This window comes from Pelodiscus sinensis, chromosome 2, assembly GCF_052426305.1.
Source record: "Pelodiscus sinensis isolate ZL-2025 chromosome 2, ASM5242630v1, whole genome shotgun sequence".
In the NCBI taxonomy this organism is placed as follows: Eukaryota; Metazoa; Chordata; order Testudines; family Trionychidae; genus Pelodiscus; species Pelodiscus sinensis.
Genome location: NC_143053.1, coordinates 204,009,373 through 204,036,197, shown reverse-complemented (window position 1 = coordinate 204,036,197; position 26,825 = coordinate 204,009,373). Strand labels below are relative to the sequence as shown.

At 42.5% G+C, this 26,825-nt stretch overlaps 1 protein-coding gene across 1 annotated transcript; it reads right to left on the bottom strand.

Moving 5' to 3' along the window:
- Nucleotides 1-13,730: 13,730 nt before the first annotated feature.
- Nucleotides 13,731-24,271, bottom strand: POLR1F (RNA polymerase I subunit F). Its single transcript, XM_075922242.2, has 4 exons — nucleotides 23,940-24,271; nucleotides 23,488-23,629; nucleotides 17,447-17,655; nucleotides 13,731-14,219 (listed from the first exon to the last, which is right to left on the bottom strand). Exons 1-4 carry the CDS (start codon nucleotides 24,158-24,160, stop codon nucleotides 13,826-13,828), a joined length of 966 nt encoding a protein of 321 aa, XP_075778357.2. The 5' UTR covers nucleotides 24,161-24,271; the 3' UTR covers nucleotides 13,731-13,825.
- Nucleotides 24,272-26,825: the final 2,554 nt, after the last annotated feature.

Here is a 26,825-nt window from a genome sequence, read left to right as displayed (position 1 = left end):
ATTAAAACAATGTTAATTTAGAAAAGCAATTATTCTTTTAGTTGAGACTTTGGAATAATAATACTCAACAGGTTTTAAGCCTTACAACGTGCATAAGTGTCCCTTCTGGATCAAAATGTCCCATGCTTTCAATGATGACTATGTCAATCATCAAAATTGCTCACATGTGAATGTTGCAGCAATAATTGTTTAGTGTTGTAAAGATTGAAATATAATATACTGCAATCTTTCTCTGCCTACCAGAAACTTCATCTGATCATTTAAGTCCAAGAGGCATACTTGAGCTCTTTAGTAACCCACAAGGTGAAAAGGTTTTATAGATGAAGCAATACTCCACCATGTGGTACTGTGTGAAAGAAAACAATATTCTCTACAAGGCATGCTTTCCTGAAATTTCAACAGCTAAGGAATTGCAAAGCAAATGGTTCAGATAAAACCTAGTCTTAAAATTACAGCTGGTCTCAGACAAATTTGGGTGGAACTATTTTCAGTCAGAATATGCAGTACGAGTTGCAACTGTCTTAGCCAGGATTCTCTGGTCCGGCAACATCCATGTTCCAGCATGGATGTTGCAGGACCAGAGTGTCCCGGTGGAGAGGGCCAGTGGCATGGATCCCTGAGGCACTGGCAGGGCAGTGGGCTGCCCGCAGCGAGCTGATGGCGGGACCGCCTAGCAGGGCTGCCCAGTAGGGTTGGGAGATCTGGTTGCGAGGCTGGGATCCGTGGTAACTTGGTGGGACAGAGAGACTTGGCACGTGACATGTGTGGCTACGTGGCAGGTCTCTCAGCCCTGGCATGGCACATGAGGCAGGTCCCGCAGCCCCACCATGGTGGGTCCTACAACCATGGCAGTGATAGCTGCCCAGTGGGGTTGGCAGGACAGCAAAGCCAGCAGGAGATGGGGAGGCCAGCAGGCAGGTTGGGGGGGGCTAGTAGCAGGAGTCCAGAAGTGACCTCCCCTAGTCTGGCCAAATCCCTCACCTGAAGGTGCCAGACCAGGGAGGTCCAACATGTACTATTGAAATGGTAAGACTTCATAAATTCAAATCAATGTTGCCAGAATAATGTTTGTCTAATGTCAAAATGTACCATTTCAATTTTTTTAGAACTAAATATTTTGATTTTTCATGTATAAATGACTTTCATTTCAAAAATTCATAACAAAGTACAAAATAAAAAGTCACAATTGAAACAAAACATTCTGAAAGACTCAAAGTGTTTTTTAAAAAAATTTCATTCACAGAGAATTTTTGAAATTTTCAGTTTCCTTCCTATTCAGAATTGAGCCAAACTCTGATATATCCAAATTGCAAAAAGAAACTTTTATCCTCCACACATCTCTACTTAAAATATATTTTGGGACTATGGAGAATTGTTTTCTTCACCAAGATCTAAAAGTAAATAAATCCAAATTACAAGTTAAATCTGCTCCAGACAGCAATCACATATTCCTTCAAGCATAAAAGAAAAATGTTTATGGAGCAGAATTATATTTTCTCCCTAAAAGAAGACAACAACAACGACTGAAGCATAGAAATGTATTTGACTTTTAGCTATTCCATAAAATCAACAAAAGCTCATTAAAACCAATACCAAATTAAAAGAAGCATTGACAATGACAGTTAATTTACTTATCTTGGCCATAGTTATTTTGATTACAAATTGTTACATGTATTCAACAGAAGATGTTGAAGGCAAAGAGCCCGTCTCATGACCTTCCTGCTTTTGTCAGAAAGCTGGCACAATCCTGCTGGCAAATACAATCACTACCCATAGCTAGCACAGCTGAAAAGAATGCTTAAGTGCTTTTGTTGAACCCATACGCAAAGGATATAAACATTGGAATTTACACCACTTCACTCCAATAAACTTAACTAGATACATGTAAGCTAGATATCAGTGTTCTCCTATCATTTAATCCATGTTGGATTACAAATTAATGTCTTTGCATCTTTACTCATAAAACAAACTAACCATCCCTGGAATCTTTTTTGTTTTGTTTTCTTCTAAGTCTGAATTTACTCCAGTTTGCCAGTTTTCCTGGTATCTTTTCTCTAAAGCCCAGTTGAGAAGCTGAAATAGTTGCTTGTGTATTTGTAAGACCTTTGCATAAACCAGAAAGAGAATTAAACTTTGGGAATTTGTTTTGTCTACAAAGGGACATGCTATTGGATTAAATTAATATGAAAATAAAAAGCTTTGAAACATGATTCAGGTTAAGAAATGCTAAGGCTTTTGTCACAGACTTCAAGAATAAGTACAAAACAACCAGGAACAAATGGCTGAATCTGAATTAGTGTTTTGGCCCATTTTTTACAGATGTTTTTGCAAAACTAGGATGCAAATGTGTACTTCGATATCATGGCAATGACTAAGGTACAGAGGCCTAATCAATCCTAAACCCACTGAACTCAATGAATGTCTTTTGATGGATTTCAATGAGCTTTGGAAATGGTCCTAAATTCCTAGATAAAAATATGTATAATACCCACAAATCCGTGTTAATTTTTTACTTTCACAGAGACCTTACAACCATTCCCTAACATCATTCACTTGACTAGAGAAATGCTGGCAATCCAAGTTTTAATATTTTCATGTGTTTCATGATGACACAGAGAAATTTTCCATTGACACAGAAAGATTAATGAGAGCCTTTGGGCCCAGTTATTCCCACTACATCATACCTACAGCCAGTGCTAGGCCTGAAGTTCGAAGAAAAGGAGAGAACTTGGCTCAATTTGGGGCAGACTGGCAAAGATGAATGAGCAGCTACTTCCTCCCTTTCTATGTGAGAGGAAGGATCACTAACCTGCCAGCCAAGGCAGCCACCAGAAAACATGTACCATCTCCCTGGTTAAAGGCAGACACAGATTAATGCATAGATTTTAGGGGCTGTACCATAGGGGCATGGACTAAGGGTAACCTCCCCAAATAAATCCAGTGGTACAGCAGATCTCAGGCAGGTGGCCTGCATACTGTAGCCCCATGCCACTCACAGAATCCGCCAGCTGCTGACACGTCTCTGCAGCCCCTGATGGCAGGGAAGGGGACGCCATGCACTTCCCCTACCCTCAGCACCATTCCCACAACTCCTATTGGCTGAGAACCAGCCAATGGGGGTGGCACTTGCAGGTGCAGATACTGAACGGAGACGTTGGGACCCCTCCCTTCAGGGGCATGCAGAGACTTGCCAGCAGCTGGCCCCTTTTAGGAGAGATGTGGGGCCATGACATGCAGGCAGCCTTCCAGAGCCCTGCTGTGTGGTGCCAGCTGGGAGCTGCCTGTGGTAAGTGCCTCGTTAGGTCAGAGTTTGCACTTCATACCCTTTCCTGCACCCCAACACTCTGTTCCAGCCTGGACCCTCCTTCTGCATCAAAACTCCCTACCAGAAAGAAACTAATATAAGAATTATTCTAATGTAAGAAGTAGGTTACTTTGAATTATCTTGACAATATTCTACATGTTTTTAAACCAAAATGTAACCATCATTATGTTAATCAAAGAGTAAGTTTTGATGCCACAATTGTGATACTGTTGTTTTAAATTAAACAAGACTTGTATACAGGGGCCACACAAATTCCAATAGCCCTGAGCCCACAGGAGAGTTAATCTGGCCCTGGCTAAATGAGACTGTGCACAAGACTTAGGAGCACTTGGACTAAGACATACCTGGGTGACTGAACCACAAAGACCTTTAGGGTTCTGGCCCATTATCTTTATGGTTGCCTTGCCCAAAGGAACCTGTGACCACAGTAGGATGCTGCCTAAAGTCAACAAGTGGTATGCTATTATAGACAAACTGCCCAGTACCTTGTCCTCTTGCTGAAGGCATTTTTCATGAAGCTCAGTGTGGGTTTAGACCATCTAACAGGCACAGAGCTCTTGTGCAAGAGGGCTTATTCCTTGTGGGGAGATGAATAACTCTTGTGCAAGAAACCCTCTCTTCTGATGCTTTACTGTAAATTTACTTGCGCAAGAACACGCGTGCAGTGTAGACACTCCTCAGGTTTTTGTGCAAGAACGGCCATTCTTGCGCAAGAAGCCTGCAGTGTAGACGTAGCCTGAATGTCGATTGAAATTTGTCACCATTCTTTATCTCTTTCATGAGGAAGCGCAAACACTGATCCTTTGTAATGGATCTACTACAGCTCCCTTAAGGTCAAGGCAGGGGTTAAGCAGGGCTGTGTCACTGCCCTGACATTCTTCTCCATCTTCCTCACTGTAATGCTCTGTTTGATCACTGATAGGATCCTGACAGCAGTGCAGCTAATCTACTGAATGAATGGTAAGTTGGTCAACCTGGGCCACTACGAATCGAGAACCAAAATGTTGCCGTCACTGAGGTTCAGTGCACAGATGATGCTAGCACGTGTGCTTGTTCTGAAACACATCTTTGTTGAAGCCTACCAGCACATGGGACTGATGCTCAACATCTGGAGACAAAGGTCCTGAACCAGCAAGCTCCTGGGCTACGTCTAGACTGGCATGATTTTCCGCAAATGCTTTTAACAGAAAAGATTTCCATTAAAAGCATTTGCGGAAAAGAGCATCTAGATTGGCACAGATGCTTTTCTGCAAAAGCACTTTTTGCGGAAAAGCGTCAGTGCCAATCTAGACGCGCTTTTGCGCAAAAAAGCCCCGATCGCCATTTTCGCGATCAGGGCTTTTTTGTGCAAAACAAATCTGAGCTTTCTACACTGGCCCTTTTGAGCAAAAGCTTTTGCGCAAAAGGACTTTTTCCCGAATGGGAGCAGCATAGTATTTCCACAAGAAGCACTGATTTCAGACAGTAGAAAGTCAGAAGCACTGATTTCAGACAGTAGGAAGTCAGTGTTCTTGCGGAAATTCAAGCGGCCAGTGTAGACTGCTGGCAAGTTTTTCCACAAAAGTAGCTGCTTTAGCAGAAAAACTTGCCAGTCTAGACGCAGCCCTGGTGTACAACCCCCAGCACCAGCAATCCAGATCCACTATAATCCTCTAGAGAACATTGCGCATTTCCAATATCTTGGAACCCACCTTTCATGGACAGATGACATTGACAAAGACTTCTCTGGCATAAAGTTTAATTCTCAGTATGCATTTGAATTGTGCCTACCAAATTGAGACCCTGATCCTTGTTTAGACCATTAAGCACAACTGTAATGCAAATGAAATATTGCTCTCTCTCAGCTAGGTGAATGTGTATCAGGTGTCACTAATTTGTCACACCTAACTTAGGCAGGATTTGATAAACTATCTGAAAAATTCAGTCCAGAAGAGAATTATTGCCATACTAAGAAGCTATCACTTTTATGAGGCGAGAGCAAAAACAAAATATGGTAGTCTATTATATGCAATATTATGCAAAAAGCATATGAATCTGTGGCATCAAGGCTAACTAATGTCCAGTTTAACTTCCTTTGAAATCAGTTGGGATATTTTTTATTTCATTGGAAGTTGAAACAAGTCCTTGAGTTGGCAAGAGTTTCTTTAAACAAACTTTTAGTAAATGTTTTTATTAACAAATGGTCTACACAGACAAAGGTAAAACACATCTGCAGGAGAACATCAGGTTGTAGGGAACTTCAACTTTTATTTTTTTTATGTTATAAGTAGCGATCTAATGCAGATTGCCATTGACTTTGTGGCATTTGTCCTACCCAGGGAAATGGTAACAAGCTAATGTGTTGCTGGCAGACACTCTCTCTCCTCCCCCAATATATCAGAACAATGTAAAAGAGTGACACTTGTGTCTTCCTTGTGAATTGTCATGTCCAATATCTCAATATACTGCAACATGGTGGAACCTGAAATAGGCACTGCTTTACAGCCCTCTGGGAATTAAATACATTTAAAACATTGTCCAGTATTGCAAATTTCAAAAAACATTTTCATACTAACTAAACCAATGAACAATACTTAGGAAAGAGTGGCCAAAGTCATAATTTATACCTTCAAGGAATACAGGTGTTAAATATTTTTCTATTTTAGCTATATTCTGACAATAAAGTAGCATAAAAGAAAACTCAAATAGCTCAGAATATCCTTGACTTCCTGGAACCCCAACAGAAAATGGAACAAAATCTGTGGTTATGATTTGTGCTTCAGTCATGCGGTCTATTTGAGATTATGACTGTCACATTTATGACTTGATTTGTCCCAGTTTATAAACCTTTGCTGGACCAAATTCAAAGTCAGCATATGAAGGAATGTAGTTGAGTTTTTATCTGAGTTTCCAATCTCCATACTAATATATAGTTGTTGCAACAAAAGAAATTATTGAAAAAATATAAATGAATTCTCTTTATTTTTAAATCCAGCATTGTAATTATTGTACAGTGCAGCTAGGATTAACATTACAAAACATATTCTACTCTAGGTATTCTAGCCAAAACCTGTTTTCTTAAAGCATACCCAGCCTTACTACTTCCTTGTCATTGATCTCATTGGACCCTTGACTGCTCATCTAGCCAGCATTTTGTCAATCATACACTGTGAGTGCTCTAGAAGAAATTGTCCTTGTAGTTATCAGACAGAACCTAGCACAGTGGAGACTGGATTGTTAATTAGGGTCTTGCAGGCAATACTGCAGTGTAAATAACAGACAATATATTTGTGCAATATCTAATACAATGGATCTCCAGTGTTGATTGGAGCCTATGAGTGCTGCAGTGGTGCAAATAAATAATAGTAAACTTTTAAGGTTTCCAGAGGGAGCAAGGTAATTTTAAAAAATGTTGTACCCATAATCAGAATGTCATCAGGGGGAAAAAAGCAGTCTTGAAGGAGCAGATTTGCTTCTCTTTTTTCTCCGTAAATTAAAAATAAAAAATACAATAAAATAAATAAAATACAATTTAAAATAAAATAAAATCCACACCCAGCATGCACTTAAAAAAAATAGGACTGCAAATGGGACAGGGCTTATAAATGTGAATTTCCCACAATGTCAGTCATATGCTTGTATACTAATATAATATAGTGACCACTTCAGGGTCCATGTGATGGGTTTCTCTCTCACGCAGGGCTTGGGTAGGAAAAAAGGGCCTATTAACCCTGTGATAGGCTGTACCTGAAGGAAAGTCAGGACTGATAAGGCTTAGTGATTGATAAAACCTAATGACAGGAGGGACTGCCTTGCATATAAAGAGGAACTTTGTAGCACAAAGAGGCTTGCAGGAAGCAATTTGATGGTCACTCCCTAGAGAGCAGAGGAGTACAGGGGGCAAACTGTGATTCTCCTGTGGAATACAGAATTCAGGTAGAAAATGAGACAGGGCAAAATACTCTCAAAGGAACAGAGGCAGTCCAGAGGTTGGTCAGAAGATAGTAAAGAAGAGTAGAAGAGAATTGGGGAAGATAGCAAGCAGATTGTGGTTGATAGTCATAGGATCCCTGGGCTGGAATCCAGAGTAGCTGATGGGCCCAGGTTTACTTATCAGCCATTGGAGAAATGGTGCAGTCTAGCAGTGGAGCAGAAGATTTCCAGAGACAGTTTGTTCAGAGTGACTGTTAATCCAGAAAGGGAAAGCTATAATGAGCTGGCTGAAAGGCCAAGCCACAAATGTGGAACAATTGAGTGCAGAGGGGAAGTGCATGCAATCAAAGGAAGAGGCATCAGACTGGTTGAGAGCTAATCCTCAGATGTGAGGCACGCTTGCCTCCTGCTATCTGCATTTAGTTTATTGTCTCAATTCCCCACCCCCCACCAAAAAAGTTTTCGCGCTAGTATGGCACTTTGCTGCCATCACACTGTTCGCTCCGTTTATGTTACTCCTCTTCCCCCTCTTATCTGTGTCCATCTTATCTATTTAGACTGTATACTCTCTGGAAAAGGACGATATACAGTACTACTGTTTGTACAGTGCCAAGACAGCCCCATATTGTGTTAGCCCTTTTTATGCACTACTGTAAAGATAATAAATATAGCAAATAAATGAACAGTAGTAAAAGTCATTTTGAGCAAAATGTTAAGTCACAAGTGAAGTAGCATAACAATGTAATTTACTCATCTCAGGGTGCTCCAAATCAAAACTTTGATTCAAGATCCACTGTGTAATTCAGTAAGACTGTCTCTAAAGGAAAACAGATCTTGATCCTGCAAGGGCTGACATTTTTTGCTACCATGTATTTGACAACAGTATTTTAAGTATCTGTTTCAAAGCTTCCAGGAGCTCTTCATATACTTTTTAGGCTAATGTCTTTATCTGAAAAGGGCAGTTGTTGTGTTAAAGACAACTGGAAGGCAGAGGGAAGCTTGTAATCTGTTTAAACAAATTTAATGCAAACATTACCTGGTAAAATACAAAATGAGTGGCTTTGAATGACAAATACACTTCATGCTGGCTGCACTCATACAGATAAACAGTAAGCTGCTAGTAGATAACATAAAAGAGGGAAAAGCCTAAAAGTTGATAGGCACACTAATGCAAGATATTTGACCTATCCTGAGAAATGACCTGTTAATGTTAATGGCTGAAACGATCCAGAGGAAAAGTGAATGTCTACAAAATTGTTTCTACATCTGAAGAGAAAATGGAAGATTATGATGTCCAATTTCCTGATGCCAACTGATACAAAAACAAAGTCACTTAACTTATCTGAGCACATGGAGGTGAAAAAGATGAGAGCACATCTTGTGTACAATCATCCTGAAATCCTACCATAATAGCTGTTCAAAAGAACGCAGATACACTGAACAGCCCTAAAACACATTATGGAAACCCAAAAATTCTACAGTGCTGTAACAGTTCCCTACATGGGGAAATTAGGTGGTCTTAATTAAAATGTGAGTTAACACTTAGTATTTCATCTTCCCCAGTATACACAAACTATGTTTGGTGACTGAAAGAGGACCGATGCCACTTCAACCCTAATCCAACAATCAGGAAGATACTGTCTCTATATCCACATCTTCCAATAAGTTCCTAGATTGGAGATAATTCTTTATTTCAGAATTTGTAAAAAGCCACTAGGGCAGATGACGTTCTAGATTTTTTTTTTTGTGTGTGCTAAATATCAAAAGGAGGAATTGGTTCCGAATTTTAAAGAGGAAGGCAGCTTGGATGAAAGCGAACATGAAAGGAAAAGAGTTCATGTCTGTGTTTTCTCTCCTTCCATTTCTTAGAACATTAAAAATATGGATTTTAAGAAGGCAGACTTGACCAAACTCAGAATTGTACATAAAATATCTTGGGAAGCAAAGTTAAGGGGGGAAAAGCAGTTCAAGAGAGTTGGCAGATTTTCAGAGACATATTAAGGGCAAAAGAGCAAACTATCCCACTGTGGAGGAAAGATAGGAAGTTTGGTCAGAGACCACCCAGACTTAACCAGAAGATCTTCAATTATCTGAGATTCAAAAAAGAGTCCTACAAAAAGTGGAAACTAGGTCAAATTACAAAGGATGAAAATAAACAAATTGCACAAGTATGTAAGAACAAAATTAGAAAGGCCAAGGCACAAAATGAGATTAAACTAACCAGACAAAGAATAACAAAGAAACATTCTACAAATACATTATAATGCCTGAGTTTTTTAAAGGTTTATAATGTCTGGATTAATTTTTTTTTAAATAATGGAGATTGCCTATCTCCTAGAACTGGAAGGAACCTTGAAAGGTCAGAGTCCAGTCCGCTGCCTTCACAGCAGGACCAAGTACTATCCCTGATGAATTTTTGCCCCAAATCCCTAAACAGCCTCCACAAGGATTGAACTCACAACCCTGGGTTTAGCAGGCCAATGCTCAAACCATTGAGCTATCCCCAGAATCAGGACTACACAAAATTCACACTATTCACATTATCTTTTTGGGGAGTCTTAGGGTGGACAACAAGGACACTCACTGAGGGAAAAGTAAAACCTTAGATATCTTTATTAAAATAATGGATAAAGCTAGAAAAGAGGCAAGCCACATAAGATAGAAATAATACAACAGTGGGGTTACCTGTGATACCAGTCAACAAATAACCTCTTAGAATTGCATACTCAGACCCTTTGTTTAAGATCTGGTGGTAAGAGAGCTTTGTTTCCGGCTTGCTAGTGTTCAATGATCCAAGTTCCCCAGTGCATTGAAGGGAAAAGTAGTAGAGAAACAGACATCTATGGAAGAGGCCCAGGAAAGAACAAGCCCCAAACCACAGGTTGCTACAGGACCTGAGCAGTATCTGTTCATGTTCAGTCCACCATGCCCATTATTTACCATTTTCACCAATATAAGCAAACATTCTGGGAGGTACTAGCGAGAGAGTTGTAAACAAGACACAAGCAGCAATGTGTCTGCTCTATTATGTGTTGATTAATCTTCTGCTGGAATAGTGTGTCTAGTTCTGGGCTCCACATTTTGGGAAAAATGTGGACAAACTGGATAAAGTTCAGAGAAGAGCAGTAAAAACTATTAAAGATCTAGAAAACTTGACTGAGGGAAGATTGAAAAAATTGATTTGTTTAGTCTACACTCTAGAGAAAAGACCAAAGGGGGACATAAGAGTTTTTAAATACATAAAAATTTGTTACAAGGAGGGAGAAAAATGGTTCTTTTTAGCCTCTAAGGATAAGACAAGATGCAATGGGCCTAAAGTGCAGCAAGAAAAAACTTAGGACGTTAGGAAAAATGTTCCAATTGTCAGGATGGTTAAGCACTGGATAAATTGCTTATTAATTAGCTCTTAAAAATCTCTTAATCTCCAAACACCTGTCAGGGACGGTCTAGATAATACTTACTCCTGCTTTGAGCACAGAGGACTGTAGAAGATGACCTCTTGAGGTCCTTACTGTCCTACAATCATTCTATGCACGTAGTAGAAGTATGTAGAAATTGGCAGCTTGCATAAGAAAGGCTTTAATATTAAGACAGACGCACACATTTTATACAAATAACTCCAAGCAGTTACTAACTCACAAAAGTTTTTAGAAAATGGGAGTCACCAAGGATTCTAGAAATCAGTATGCCATGGAAAAATAAGGAATTTGCATTTATTTATTTTTTAAAGAGAATCTTTAGCTTTTATATTTTATGAAAAAATAAGACTAAATTAACTATCAAATAAATTTTACTGAAAGTATTGGTGCCACTTATTCAAAGCAAGCAACCTCCCCCTCTTGTGGTTGATTTTTGAATATGTTTTACATTTACATAACTCCAGTAAAAATACTCCAATAAACCGTTTCTGGCTTGAAGAGGTTATACAAGGCATATAAAGGTTGGTGTTTTAGTGCATCTCAAATTTCACTTCACCCGTCAAATCTTAGTAACTGAAGATACAAACATTGAAAATATTAAAAATCACCCCTGCAAACTATACCACTGATTTCAAGAACAAGATTCACATTGATGGTAATGTGCTGTTTTGCAATGCTGTAGATTATATTAGAAACTAAACAAATGCAGAACACACGGAAAGCACTAAAAGAACGAAACGAAACAAAAACAAGAGGCTGAAGCAGAAGAGCCAGGGACAACAGTAAAGAAACAATGCATTGTGACTTGATCATTCCTGTGTTTTTATAACTCATGATACTAGATATATTTTTGTTAGTCTCTAAGGTGCCACAGGACTACTTGTTTTTAAAATTACAGACTAATATGACCACCCCCCTGAGACTTCAGATTTTATTCAAATGTTTGTTAATGAAAAAATTCTTATGCACAAAATGGATGTCAGATTTTTTTTGGAGTAAGATCTTTAATGGAGGTAGTGCCCTTCCAAAGTCAAATCAACTGTATTCCCATTATTTACCAACTCTTTTTGAACAACCAGCAATTGATTTTTTCGGTGCTGTTTGTGCACTTAATCCTATATAAATATGTACTGTTTGTATATAGATTGTGAAATCACAATTAAAGCTGTCTGATAATTGCAATATGGAATGACCAGTGAATTTAGAGATTGTCAAAAACTTATTTGGGTGGAGGATCCCTGATGGCTGTTGAAGATTGTGTTTCCAACCTGGCAAACATGCAATGGTTCTCCTCCAACTGACTCTAAACTCAGCTGACAGGGAAAGAAGTTTCAGCAACCTTGAGGTTCTTTTCTCGGCTCAATGCCAACGTCTGAAAGACGAAAACATGACTAATGCTTTAATTCTATTTTAACAACCATGACTGACTAAAAGAGAGTAATGTTAATGTAAACATAAAATTTCACTGAGTACAAATATTTGATATATGTAAAATACAAATTGCAATTCTATTAATTTTATTTTGTTATTGATAAGTTTACAGTTTTTAAGCAAGTTGAAAGCCTACTGGTGCCATCACTCATCGTTAGTTAATGCCTATTACTCCCACTGGCGTGTAGGGCAGCAACGATGGAGAACTTTCAGCATTAACTAACTTAACTAATTATGAGTGATGGCACCAGTAGGCTTTCAACTTGCTTAAAAACCATGAACTTATCAATAAAGCACTGTCCAAATGATACTCACAGTTTACCTGCACACATTGTCTATGGAAACTATTTTTTTTTCATTTTAATCATTGAAAAACTAATTTATGTTTAATAGAGAATTTTTATTTTTTAATCATGGAAAACAAGGAATCCTGGTAATGAGTTAAAATTGGACAAAACTGTCAGTCTTGGAAGTCCAGTGAGAGCTAATTAAACAAGAAAATAGAACCACATAGTAACACAATAGAGTGAACTGAACTATTGTGCAACTTTCCTACCTAATCTCTCCCCATCTCAAACACTCATGGAATTCAACATGACCAGTTCTCCAAATAAATGGAAAACATCTAAAGTAGCATGCTGTACATTTTGTTGCAATGCTTCAGGTACTCTCTGGCATGCCTATACACTCTGAAATTTGCTTCAAGAGTGAACTTAAGCACTAGGTTCACTGGACATTCATTAGAATGTAGCCCTTAAACCTCCTTTTAAAGAAACAGTTTGCTTAAGAGGCATGAAAAATACTTCCCAACAACTTTAAAGACTTAAAGCCCGCATTTGAGTACCCTACTTAATTTCCCTGAACAAAAGAAACATTCTTCCAGATAAAGCACTGACTGCTGCTCAGACATCTGGGTTTACATCTCATCTCTGCCAAATACTTCTTGTGTTTCTTTGGGCAAAACACTTAATCTCTGTTCCTCATCCATAAAACAGGAATATGTATTGTCTCTTTACTGCCCCTTCTTTTATCTCTGGAGAGTAATGCCACATCTATACTTACATGCCAGACATCGATCTTCAGGCATTCAATTTAGCGGGTCTTAAATTTGGTCAATTTAAGACCCACTAAATCAATTGCTGAAGGCGTCTTTGGTCGGTGCCAATACTCCTTATAATTGTAAGGACTAAAGGAAGCCAACAGGAACAAATACTGTCCATCGCCCACTGAAGATGGCGCCAACCTCTACATAAGGTATGTCGACTCCAACTATATTATTTATGTAGCTGGAGTTGTGTACCTTAAGCTGACCTTCTGGGTCTAGTATAGACCTGGCCTAAGAGGCATCACCTATGCTGACTATAGGCATCACCTATAGTATGAGCCAGTCTTCCTTGAAACCTGAGTGCTTGGGCAATCGCCCCAGACAGCGTGAGATGCCACCCAGCTGATTGGCAGAGCACTCACAGCATGTGTTTCTACTGGTGGTGCAGATCAGCACATGCTTTGGTGCACATAACACAATTTATTCTGCACCTAGATGGAAAAATATAGAGAAAACATTGGTATGAGCATATAAACATTGCTTAGCAATGATCCTGATTGGAACCTCTATATACTATTGTAATAAATAACATTGGAAGTACGCAAACTGAAAATATTATTTTATTGGAAGTTTATTAAGAACTTCTGGAAGAAGATGAGAATCTTACATTTAAGCACTGCACTTTTGGACTCTTCAGTCCATTTGTAATTTCCTTCTCTTTTTGGCTTTGGGTTCTTGTGACAATTGAGACAATTCGCTCTCTTCATCTATATCACAATGTTTTCTTTTCTTTTTCTTAACCTTTTTATGGTCACTTGGATAACCACTACAGTCACTTTCATAAAATACAGATTTCTGCTCTTCCTGCTTATGTTTTTTCTTCTTTGGCTTTTTATCATAATATCCATTTACTGTATCAGGACCATTCTCCTCTGCATCTTCCACCACAGTAGTATCTGCATTGTCTGTAGGCTCTGTGTCATTTTCCAACTCAGAATTCTTTCTTGCTCTTTTAAGTTTTTTCTTTGGTATTTCATCTCTGCTGTTTGTATCTGCAGGTACTGTTTCAGGATATTTAGGATGCACACTGTGAGGAAACAAACAAAATAAGCAAGAGTTTACAAAATGAAATCTCTATAGATACTGAACACTTCATGATGTTAAGCTTTGCTGAAATACAATACAGGTTGGACCTCCCTTGTCTGGCACCCTCAGGACCTGACTGGTCCTGGATGAGGGATTTTGTGTGGGGCTCCAGGCAGCCGCACATGCAGGGGCTCCCTGGGCAACCACTTCCTGAGCAGCCGTACATGCTCTGTCTCCGTGAGCAGTCCTGTGCATCGTGAGCAGTCCTGCGTACTGTGCGCAGGGGCTTCCCGGGCAGCTGTGCATGCGCCAGGTCTCCCAACTCTGCTAGGCAGCCCCGCTGTCATATGCTGAGTGGCCGCACTGTCAGCTCCCTGCAGGCAGCCCACTGCCCTGTAGGGATCCTTACCACTGGCCCTCCTCCAGGACTCTCTGGTCCTCCAACATCCATGCAGGACCATGGGTGATGCTGGACCAGAGAATCCCAGTTAAGAGAGTTTCAACCTGTAATTACATGGAGTACATAACAGAAGACTAGTAGTTGTGCTAAGCCCCACTGCGATACAATAAACAAAAAAGACTAAGGTCTTTTAGTAACAAGGAACTTATGATCCATTAATACTTGTCCAATTTCCAATACACTTGGTTAGTCTTTATTCTGTTAAAGAATTAGCATTTGTTCTTAAATTTCAATTCCTCTGATAAGTATTATCCGCCACTTCGGTGTATTCTGATTATTTTTCCTTTGTATGTAGTTCTCTGATCCAGTATTCTATTTAGACAAATACACACCAGGTAACTTTAACACAAATTAAGAGCATGTAAATACCTGGAGCAAGACTACACAGATGATCAGTATTAGGTAACACAGGATATGCTTAATTCTTCTGACTCACTATCTGCCATGGGAATGAAGCTAAACTATCAAGCTTTCATCCTCGAGGAATTTAATATACCTGACAAGTTATAACCTAATACTTTAAATCACTACTTCTGTAGTCAAGAAGAGACCACTATGCTTATAAGATAAGGGAGAAACCATATTGATGAAAAAGTGAATTAATGAAACTTCAGAATCCAAATACAACAGTTGCAAATGTAGTTATGAAGATGCCTAGAGACAATTACTTTTTTCAAATTCCACATAGTCTATCTACAAGGCACCTGCTGAAGTTATGAAGTCATACGTATAAAAAAAGTACTAAATACAAAACTGCATGCTGAACTTCCCTGGCTCTGAATCCAAGTAAGTTCTCCTATGAGTACAAATGTTAAACCATGAAAATCTGCTTTGAAAAATTGCTCAAAAAATAATATTTATAGAAGGTGAAATATGTTTTTACCTGACAGATCAGATTATCTCTGGTCAGTTTAGGTAAATGATTTATAACCATGATAAACTTAAAAACTCATACTGCACATAAATATTGTTTATAAATTAATCTGGACATCATACAAGACATTTTATAATTGCACGTAGTGAGTGATATGCAGGTCACATTACTTACATTGAAAACCTTTGATTTTAAAAAATATTTTTAACATTTTGGATTAATCTACTTTTACATAGTCTCCAAACATGAAAAATAGTAAATAAATCATCAGACCACCATAGACCTGGAATGGGGTCTGTGTTGTTTTAACATATTTACACGTGATCTGGAAAAGGAATAAACAGTGAAGTGGCAAAAGTTGCAAAAGATACCATATTACTCAAAACAGTTATGTCCAAAACTAACTAAAAAGGACCCTACAGAGCTGGGAGACCATGCAACAAAATGGAAGATGAAAGTAATGCACATTGGAAAAAATAATCCCAACAACATACAAAAAATTAGGGGGTCTACATTAGCTGTTCACAAAAAAAAAAAAAAAAAAAAAAAAAAAAAAGATTTTGGAGTCAACATGGATAGTTCTCTGAAAATATTTGCTCTAAGTGCAGCAACAGACCAAAATAGGGATGTTAAAGTGTTTTTAATCAACTTCCATCTACTAGTCGATAAGCAGGGGAAACTGGAGCTGCAGCAGAGTTAGCTCCTGTGGTTCTGCCTTCAGTCCCTGCTATGCCTCTGCCTATCCTGTCCCCCTCAGAGATGGTGCTGGGGGGGGAACTGGCTTTTAAGCTGGCTCCCCCTAGCCCTGGCTCCTGCTTCCCCTTCACTACCTCTCTCTGATAGAGACAGCAAGGGATGGGGGGGCTGAGTCACTATTCAACTATCTGATAAACATATGCTGCTAGACCAGAGAATCCATATGCCTATGCTTATCGGCAGGGCTTGCTGAGCGGCGGCGAGCCCTGCTTGCCAACTGCGCAGTTCTGCGCTGGCTCTTCCGGGATGTAATCTACTCGCCTGTGGCGAGTAGATTACATTGTTTGTCAAGCCCTGCTTATTGGATAGTCGACTAGTCGCTTACATCCCTAGTCCAAAAAGCTAACAAAACATTAGGAACCATTAGGAAAGGAACACAAATGACAAAATATAATGCCACTATATAAACCCATGATTTGCTCACACCTTGAATACTGCATGAAGTTCTAGTTGCTTCATCTCAAAAAAAGATATACTAGAATTGTAAAAGATTCATAGAAAAGTAACAACAATTATTAGGGGTATGGAACAGTTTTCATAAGAAGAAACACTAGAGAGACTCTACTCTAATTAGAAAATATGACTATGTGCAGGATCTGATAGAGGGCTATAAAATCATGAATGGTATGGAGAAAGTGAATAGGAAGGTAGTATTTACCAGTTCACGTAATACAAAAACCAGGACCACCTAATTAAATTAATAGACAACAAGTTTAATATGTAAGGACGCACTTTATACATGGCTAATAGTCAACCTGCGAAACTTGTTATGGGAGGTTGTGAAGTCCAGAAGATGCCCTTAAATGTCCAACTATCAGAAGCCAGGAGTGGATGCCAAGGGATAGGTCACTCAAAATTGCCCTGTTCTGTTCATTCTCTCAGAAACATGACACTACATTACACAGGCCCATTACACAGGAGAATGGGATAAATGGACAATTGGTCGGACCCTGCATGGGTACTTTAACAACAGATTTTAAAATCTAACCTAATAGAATATGCTTTCTATATAGCTATAAAATCTCTCACATGGGAAAAAATATGAGTTATGACAATACACTGATTTTAAGCTTTATATTTTTAAATAAATCAACTAAATCAGCTCAGCCTGAAAAAATCCTCTAATATAGCACTGTACCTGTCTTTATTCAGTCTTCCCCGAATGAAAAACACTCCAGCAGCATCAGAATCTAAATGCAATACTTCAAATTCCAGCTTATCTCCTGTTTTTAACCCAAGATCTTGCCACTCTACAGCTGACATTTGATTAGGTTTAGGGATGGAAGCATTGAAACACCCATGTATCAGACAGCCAATATGGCTAGGGGCCACTTTATTGATCACACCCTGGAAAAGAAAAGAAAACTGTGTAAGACTATACTACATTTAAGGTTCACAACATTAAGAGATTCATTTTTGCACATCCTGTAAATTTTTGTGAAGATTATTGTAAATAAGAAAGTTCACACATAGAATATGATAAATGGGTTTAGTACTTGTACAAATGGAAGTCACATTTTAAAAACTGTTGCTAAGTATTTAAAATTAAAAATACAGAATTAAGCCTACACTAGAGTACTTATGTCAGCAAAAGTCTTATCACTCAGCAGCAGGGTTATACAATCCCATTTAATTGGTTAAATGGATAAACGCAATGCTGCCACTGTGTTTAACCGAAAAAAGAGGATGTGGGGTGGACGGGGCACTGCAGCCAGGCTGAAGCACCCCCCCAACCTGTGGGGGTTGGGCTAGGACAGCCCCCCACCACAGGCAGAGGCTGCACCAGCCCAGTTGTTCCTGGCCCCTGCATAGCAGCCGCTGCGGCTTCCCCTGCCACTCCTCTGGCTTCCAGACTGCGTAGGCTGGGAGCTAACAGCGGCACGTGCAGACTCGGCAAGTCTGGGGCTGCCATGGTGGGGAGGCTACTCCTAGGTACCAGTTAATTATTACCCATAAGCATCACCTGCTAAGAGTGATGCTTACCAGGTAACCCTTTAACTGACTACTCCTTAACATCCCTAGTCAGGAGTGTGAAAAAGACACTCCTTCAATGATATAAGTTTAACCAAAAATATCCACTGGTGAAGACAGATCTATGTCGCTGGGAGATATTCTCCTAGCAACACAGCTACCACCACTTGTTGAGCTGGTTTTATGTTGTTGACAGGAGAGCTCTCTCCATTAACATAACACAGCTACACAAGCGTTCTTCCAAATGGTAATTGGACAGTCGACAGACTAGTCGCTTGCCCCAGAAAGACGCAGCAAGGAGAGGGGAAAGAGGAACAGATGCTTCAAAGCAGCAGTGCTGCTTGGAGCGTGGGGCCAGACCCGGGCTGCATGTGGTGCTGTTGCTTAGAAATGCCGTGTGCAATCCAGGGTCAGCTGGGACCAGCCCTGGGGTTGTTGCTACACTTCAAAGGAGGAATTGCCCTTATTGACTAATCAAGTAGTCAATGCAAATTGCATTGACAATTCGATTAGCCAAATAATTGAAATTTTACATCCCTACATCTGTTAGGAGGCAGAGGCAGCAGCATGGAGGCAGCAGGCAGCTAGTCTGGTTTTTAGACTGGATCCCCTCAGGGACCAGCTCCTGCCTGCCACTCCATGCTGCTCTCTCTGGTACAGAGGCAGCAGTGTGGGGTCACAGGTGGCTCCCCAGGCTGATAAGAATTCATGCAGTTACACGACTATTCAATTACATGATATCTAACATCCCTAGTACCCAGTCTCTCTAGAGCAGATGTGTGCCAGCCTAATGCTGTGGGTGGGAAATGGATTCTGGGGTAACAGTCCCAATAAGCATAGGTGATGTGGGGGGCAGTCTGGAGAAGGATTGGGGGGGCACTCCAAATTAGACAGAGCTTTCCATCTTTGAAGGCAGGATCTGCACCTATCCTCTCTGGGCATTCAGCCCAGTCACATTGCCAGCAGCAGAGCAGAAGTGAGGATGGCAATACACCATGTCACTCTTACAATTAATTAATAACTTCAACAATTGATGTTTGACTTATTTTAGGCTTGAAATGAAGGATGCTATTATACTGCTGTGATGATAAATACTAATTGAATTTTTTGATAAATATTCAGGTATACATATATTAAATGGATGCTGGCCCCATAACAGAGAGCTGCATATGGGGCCTACAGTTGTAAACAGATTGAGAATCTTTGCTCTACATAATCTCCCCATTGATATGTACAGTGGCCTAAGAGCAGAATTTTTCCTATGTTCTGTAAGATTGTATCTTTATCATTAAAATTCATGAAGTAGACTATCAAAACTATCAAAGGTAGAACACAATGTTAATAAACTACTAGAAGATTTACCTAGCATTACACTAAGGTACTTAACTTAATTTTTGGTTTTTGGAAAATAAAGTGAAAATGTACAAGCTTCATTTGAATCACTGCTCTGGGGTCAAGTTGAGAGGTTCAGTATGCAGGCTGCCCCAGGGAGAGAGGACTAGCTCAGCCTTTTCTCACCACAGCAGCTAAGGGGCAGGTGAGAAACACCTCTCTGTGGCTGCTGTAGCTCCAGCAGACACAGCAGGGGGAGAGATGCATGTTCATCTGCCTCCTAGGCTCGCCAGCCAGAGTGAGGAATGCAGCAAACTGTGCCCTTTTCTCTCACTCCCTGATGAAGGGGAACAGCCAATAATGATTCCATTTGAATGGCGGGAAGGGAGCTACAGGCCCCATCTACCCTCCCTAAAGTTCACCTGGGAAGTAAGAGACTCAGAGCTGGGGAAGTCTTAGACAGGCACAGCGTGCCCCCAGCCAGCACCTTTCATCTGCCTGGTGAGTCTGTTGGTGAAACAAGCTTTTGAGCTACACAGATGCTAAGTCTACACTACAGGCTTATATCAACATAACTACATCATTCAGGGGTGTGAAAAATATACATCAGAGACACAGCTATGCTTAACTAATTCCCAGTGTGGCAGCACTATGTTGACAGGACAGTTTCTCCCATTGGCATAGGAGGGTCTTCACTTAAGTTAGCGGTTCCCAACCTTTTACAGATGGGGACCCATTTTGACAATTCAGGAAGACTTGGTGACCCAGGGCAATTCAAAAAATGTGTGAATGGCTCCATAAGAGCCAACTGAGGAGACACCTGGCGACCCTTTTGAAATGTAATGGCGACTCATATTTGGGTCCCGAATCATAGGTTGGGAAATCCTGACTTAAGGTGACAGTGATGCAGCTGCATAAGTGCAGTTTTAAGTGTAGACCTGCTCAGAGATTCTCTTCACATCTGGGGAAAATACTATAACTGTCACAACTAAATACAAGATTCAACAGATAGTTCAGCAGAAGTAGGTAGCATGTATCATACGAGACCATTTAAGGTGAAGTGGCCTATTAGCACCCCAGCAATCATAGGACAAAAAACAGGTTTACAGACAGCTGTAATAAACCATAAATCCAGTCTTTATTAAGACCATGATTTTTAGTGTCTAGCAAAGTTATAAATTTGAGTTCCTAGGTTTTTGGTGGAAAGTGCAATGCAAGTTTCCTTTGAGGATGAGGATGGATAGGTCACCTACAGAATGACTGGTTTATGAAAAGTGTTCACTCACAGATGATGTGATGTTTTGGTTTTTTCCTGTGAGAGTTAATTCTAAAAGAGTGGTCTCCAACCTTTGTAAGCATTAGATCACTTTTTGAATTTAAGTGCAATCCAGGATCTACCTCAAACCCAAATACGCTTGACCTGCCTCCTTTCCACCCCTTCTCCGAGGCCCCGTCCCTGTGCTCACTCCATCCTCCCTCCCTCACCCACTTTTATTAGGCTGGGGGCAGAGATCTGGAGTACAGGGTAGGGGGATGTGGACACTGATCTTGGGCTAAAGGATCTGGATGAGGGAGGGGCTGAGCCTGGGGCAGGGAGCTGAGGTGCAGACTCTGGGAGGAAGTTTGAGTGCAGGGGGAGTCAGGGCTAGGGCAAAGGTCTGGGGTGTAGGGTTTCAGGACTGGAGCCGGGCTTCTGAATGCAGGCTCCAGCTGGGCATCGCCTACCACAGGTGGCTCCTGGGTGGTGGTGCCTGGGGCTAAGGCAGGCTCACCCATACCCTGGCCCAGCACCACTCCCAAAAGCAGCCAGCGAACTCTCTCCATCCCTGCCCCCCACCTGCAGGGTACAGGGAGGAGCACCCTGACATCAGCACCCTGTGCTCTGCACAACAAGCGGCTCCCAGGGATGGGGGACAGCTCCAAGGCAGAGGGCAGGAGCAGCACGGTAGTCCTGAGAGGGGCAGATGAAGTGCTGGTATTTGACTGCCTCCTAACCAAACCTGTCAGGATCACCTGTGAAAGGCCCCAAGATCTACTGGTTGGTGACTACGGTTTTAGACCATAGTGACTGCCTTCACCCACATCGTTCTAATAGGGTCAATGAGTGCACTGGACGAAGTACAGCACATGTTGTGATTAGGAATGTAAAATCCTATTGACTTAGTTAACCAGTTAAATGTAACCAGTTAACTGATTAAACGGGATGCACCCCTGTCTTCTGCAGCTGGGCTTCAGTGGCCCCCCTCCGACACAACTGGGGGCTGCTCCCGCCAGGCTGGAGCTCCCCTGCATGCAGCGAGCCCAAGCCAGGCCATTGGCAGATGGGGGCTGCTCCAGCCCCCACCAGTTAACCATAATCAGTAAGCATCACTTGCTAAGGGTGATGCTTACCAGTTAACCACTCACATCCCTATTTGTGATAGGCCCGAGTAAGGTCTTGGATCTTGAAAGGTGAGTTGTGATGGGTGTTGACCATTGTAGCAGTGGAGATATGGCTGCAGGATTTACATCTGTTATTCTGGCAATGTTTGGTGCAGGTCTGTGCAGACTTGCTTCTGACAATGAGCACAGAGCAGACTGAACTTCAGAAAAGAAGGCTAAGGAAATATTTCTTCTAGATGTTTTCAAGATCCATGGGTCCTATCACAACTATTTATGCTGAACTGTGTTTTACCCTGTATTTAACTGTAACTTTTTCTAGACCTTAAGAGCCATATACAGTAGACTTCCAATAATCCGGAACCTATGGGACCTAGGTGGTGCCGGATTATCAAATATGCCGGAGTATCAGGAGGTACTATACGCTGGTTATGTATATACTGTATACATTATATACTGTATATAAAGTGTTCTTAACTCTTTTTATTGTACATACTGTATACGGTATACTGTAGTGTTTTAGTTTTTTTAACCCCTTTTTACCCTTTTCAATCAGATTAGCTGCCGCCGCTGTTACCTTGTGACTCATTTTTTGCCGAAGCTCAGTCACTAGGCTCTTGCCATTTTGATGCCGGACTATCAGGAGTGCCGGACTATTGGAGTTTTACTGTAGCTTGAAATCTTATCTCAACAGCAGAAACTGACCTGAAAAGGATACTATCATTCACCTTGTGTCTCTGATATTGTGGGATTCGCACTGCTACATACGTTATACAGTAAAACTACATTAGTCTGGAACTCCTGATAGTTCGGCACTCCTGACAGTTCGGCATCAACTGGAGTCAGAACTGCTCAGGTCAGCCACTCTCACGGCCAGGCCGCTGTGACCCTCACTGTTCCACTCATGGTCCCCAGCACACACAGCGTCCAGCCTGCATGTGCTAGCAGACGGCTGCTGAGCACAGGCAGCTGCTTCGGTACCCGGACATAAGGTTGGAGGAGAAGGGGCATTGGATGACAGCAGGGAAGGGAGGTGTTTGGCTCTGAGGAAGAAAAGGGGACGGGGACTGGGTTGTGCACGGTGTTATGGCCAGCTCATTGAAAAGCCGGCGGCTCAGTGCATGTGCCCCAACACCTGGAGGGAGATGCGTGGCTGTACCAGCAGCTCCTGAGCATAAGGTGTGTGGGTGGGGGGAGGGGGAGGGAATGGGCATTGGGTTGGGAGTATGCCCCCTTTTAGAACCTCCTGGTATTACAGCATATTTGATAATCCAGCACCACCTAGGTCCCAAAGGTGCCAGATTATCAGAAGTGTACTGTACTTACAAATGGTAATTTAGCAGGAAAAACAGATTCAAGAACAGAGGCAAAGTAGTTCAGTATTTGTCTACCAACCATAACAGTACCTCTTTAAATTCAGTTGTTCAATCTACTTAATAGTTACATTAAGATTTACTTATTAAAAATATACATAAAAATAGAAGCGTTTTTACATACCACAAGCTTTTTCCCTTTCTTCGGCGTGAAAATGACAAAATCTGCTTCAATGTTAAAATGGATGAATCCTTGGTCATCATAGATGTCACCCAATTCCCCCACTACTCTGATATGATCATAAGCCACTGGCACACCGTTGAGGCTACACAGGGAGAGGAAAGACACGTTTTTCACTATTGCTGAACAACGCCAGGTGCACAAGCTCAGCCCGAAACTCGACGGGGGGAGGGACCTTTCCTCCCCGTTCAGGTGCATGCCCCGCTTGCCGAGGGAGACCCGAGGGACACGGGGCCCGGGCTGGGAGGACGGGAACCCGGCTGGCTGGACGCCATAGGTGGGTCTCACGTGCGGGGCCGGGGGAGGGGCGGACATAGGGAGCTCGCCCCTCTCCGCGCGCTCGGCGGGGGGCGGGGGCGGGTTTGTGTCCGCGGCTCCCCAGGGCGCGGCCGCACCTCTCCGAGTATCTCAGCAGCTCGGCGTCCAGCTGGTCGCGGATCCCGGTGCGTTTCCGGTGCAGGTACCGCGGCGACAGCGCGATGTGCCTCCGATGCGGCGCCACCACCAGGCAGGAGTAGCGGCTCCGCACCAGGCGGCAGGCAGCGGCGAAGGACGGGATCTCCGGGCAGGGCAGCGGCCGGGCGGCCGAGTCCGGTGGCTCCACGGTCGCCGCCATGTTTCCTCGACAACCGTCCGCCCGGGGCCAACCGCATGGGGCGCGCGGGCGCCTCTCCGGCACGCTATAAAGAGGTCACGCGGATCCCCGTCATGGTCAGCGGGCAGGGGAAGTGACGTTTCTCTCCGGAAGGAAGGGTTAAGCGAGGCGGCCATGTTGTGTGTGTCTTCACCACTTCCACAGAAACGTCTGGCGCGTGCTCGGGCTCTCGTGGGTAGTAGTTGCGCACTGCCCAGGCCGGGCGGAGCGAGCGTGTGGGGGCGGGGCCTGCCTCGTGAGCTGTCCGGTTGCTCTGACAGCAGCACGTGCCTGGGTTACCCCGGAAGGAGCGGCTTTCCCGGGCCGAGGGGATCCCGCTGGGGTCCGCGCATGTGCAGCTTTGGTTGCTGTGATGGGGCGCCCGGCTCCTGGCCAGTCTGCCCTGCGCGGCCCCATGTCTGTCCCCAGCCGCTCTACGCATGCGCGGGGGCGCACAAGCTGCTCCCCGGGGGTCTCTCCCTTTCGTGGGTGGGAGGGAGACCCTGGCGCGTGCCCACTTCAATCGCACCAGTTTGCAGCAGCTACTCGGGGTCTCCCTTCTGCTTGTTTGGCTGCAGTGGGCTGTGCCCAGGACAGCTCCTGATCCCAGCGACATGTTTTGTTAGTCTGTGAAGTGCTGCCGGACCATTTGTTGGTTTTTTTTCTGTGCAAATTGGGCTACTCCTGAAGCTTCTGTCTCTATACTGTACATCCTGTCCAGGGCCACAAAGCCAGGGACCTCCTCCTCAGCATCCTCTGAGCGATGGCCAGCAGGGCCATCTATAAGAGTGTTTCTCTACCAGGGGTGCCAGTGTCCTCAGGGGTGTTCGAGAGAAGTCTGGGGGGTACGTCAACACAGCTAACATTTGGAGAAAACGTAATTTTTTTAAAAAAATTTATAGCGCTTTATTATTTTTGTACTTTTTACACCAAAATGTTTAATTGGCTGCCAAACTACGATTAAGTTGTTTAAACAAATACGTTACAATGGTAGACCAAAAAAAAGTGTGTGTCTGAAACCCGTAGGTACTGGGGGTACTTATTTTTTTAAAAGGGAATACTTATTTTTTGTAAGGGGTAACTTTATGAAAAAAGGTTGAGAAACACTGGTCTATAACACCAAGGAGAAGATGTTGATTGAGGTGTTTCTTGGCACCTATGGGACCTATTTCCTTTCCTGTCTTTGCTCTGGTCTCTGGGCAGAGTTCTGGGCTATCTCCACTGGCTTCCTTCCCACCTTGGAGGAGCAGTGGGCATTGTCCCAGTTTCTCTGCACATCGTCCCCTTCAGGTTCCTTATTTTTATCTTTGACCCTTTCATCTTTCCTTGTTATTTTTTATCTATTGTCACCTGCCATTAATACTTGAGTTCCAAGCTCAGAGGATCCTCACAAGACAAATGATGCTGGTGACCCCCAGATAAATGTTGGGTGGGCCCTGGAAGGTTCACTGCCACAACAGCCTCCACTGTGAGGATGTTGTGCTGACCAGGTCATGTTGTGTACACAGTGATTCCTCATGGTCCAAGGCTGATAATCAGAATGGCTGCAACTGCCGTTTGTCCCCAAGCTAAGGGGGCTGCAGGACCTGGAGAGCAAGGGCTGTAGGTGCTGCCAGAATGTTTTCACAGTCCAAACAGCCCAACCTTTTGTACCAGGGTGGCCGGGAGCAAGCTTTGCCTGCACTAGGCAAGGGAAAGGATCTAGGAGGAGGGGGAGAGGAGTGAAGGCATGGCCTGCCCTCCTTTTCCACCTGTATTTTCAGCCTTCCTCACCTTTCTCTGCCCCGGACCCAAGGGGTTCTGCTTCTTCCTCCCCCAGGCACAGTGTTCTTCTAAGTGGGCCATGGGCTCGCTTTGGAAAAGCTGCTAATGGGCCTGCACCACTTTGTTTATTTAAAAGCACCATAGCCATGCTGCCTTCTAGCTCCTATTGGCTTTAGTTTGCTGTTTCCAGCCAAGGGGAGCTGCAGGAAACAGCCTGGACCTAATTTCCACTCTAGACACAGCTTTAGATTGTACAGTAGGAAAAAGTTCCTAACTGTCAGGGTGGTTAAACTCCGGAATAAATTGCTTAGGGAGGTTGTGGAATCTCCATCATTGGAGATATCGAACAGCAGGTTAGGTAAACATATATCAGGTATGATTTAGACGGGCATTTTAGACTAGTGAGTGGGCCACATGAGTGGTTGTCCTTCATCTCAATAGACCACAAGATTGTCATAACTAAGGGTGTGTCTAGACTACCTAGTTTTGTCGACAAAAGTGGACTTTTGTCGACAAAACTATACCAGCGTCTACACTACCGCTGAGTTCTGTCGACATAACGTCGACAGAACTCAGCAGTTTTGTCGACGCTGGTATACCTCATTTTACAAGGCATAACACCTTCTGTCGACAGAACTCTGTCGACAGAAGGTGTTACTGCCTGTAACATTGCGTCCAGACTATGGAGTTCTGTTGACAAAGCAGCTTGCTTTGTCGACAGAACTCAATGTGTCTGGACGCTCTTTGTCGACGGAAGTTTTGTCGACAGTATCTGTCGACAAAACTTCCATCGACAAAACGCGGTAGTCTAGACGTACCCTAAGATGGTCTTCCAGGATGGGTAGTTTTGCTACTTGTGCTTACATACCTAGGATTTGCAGGG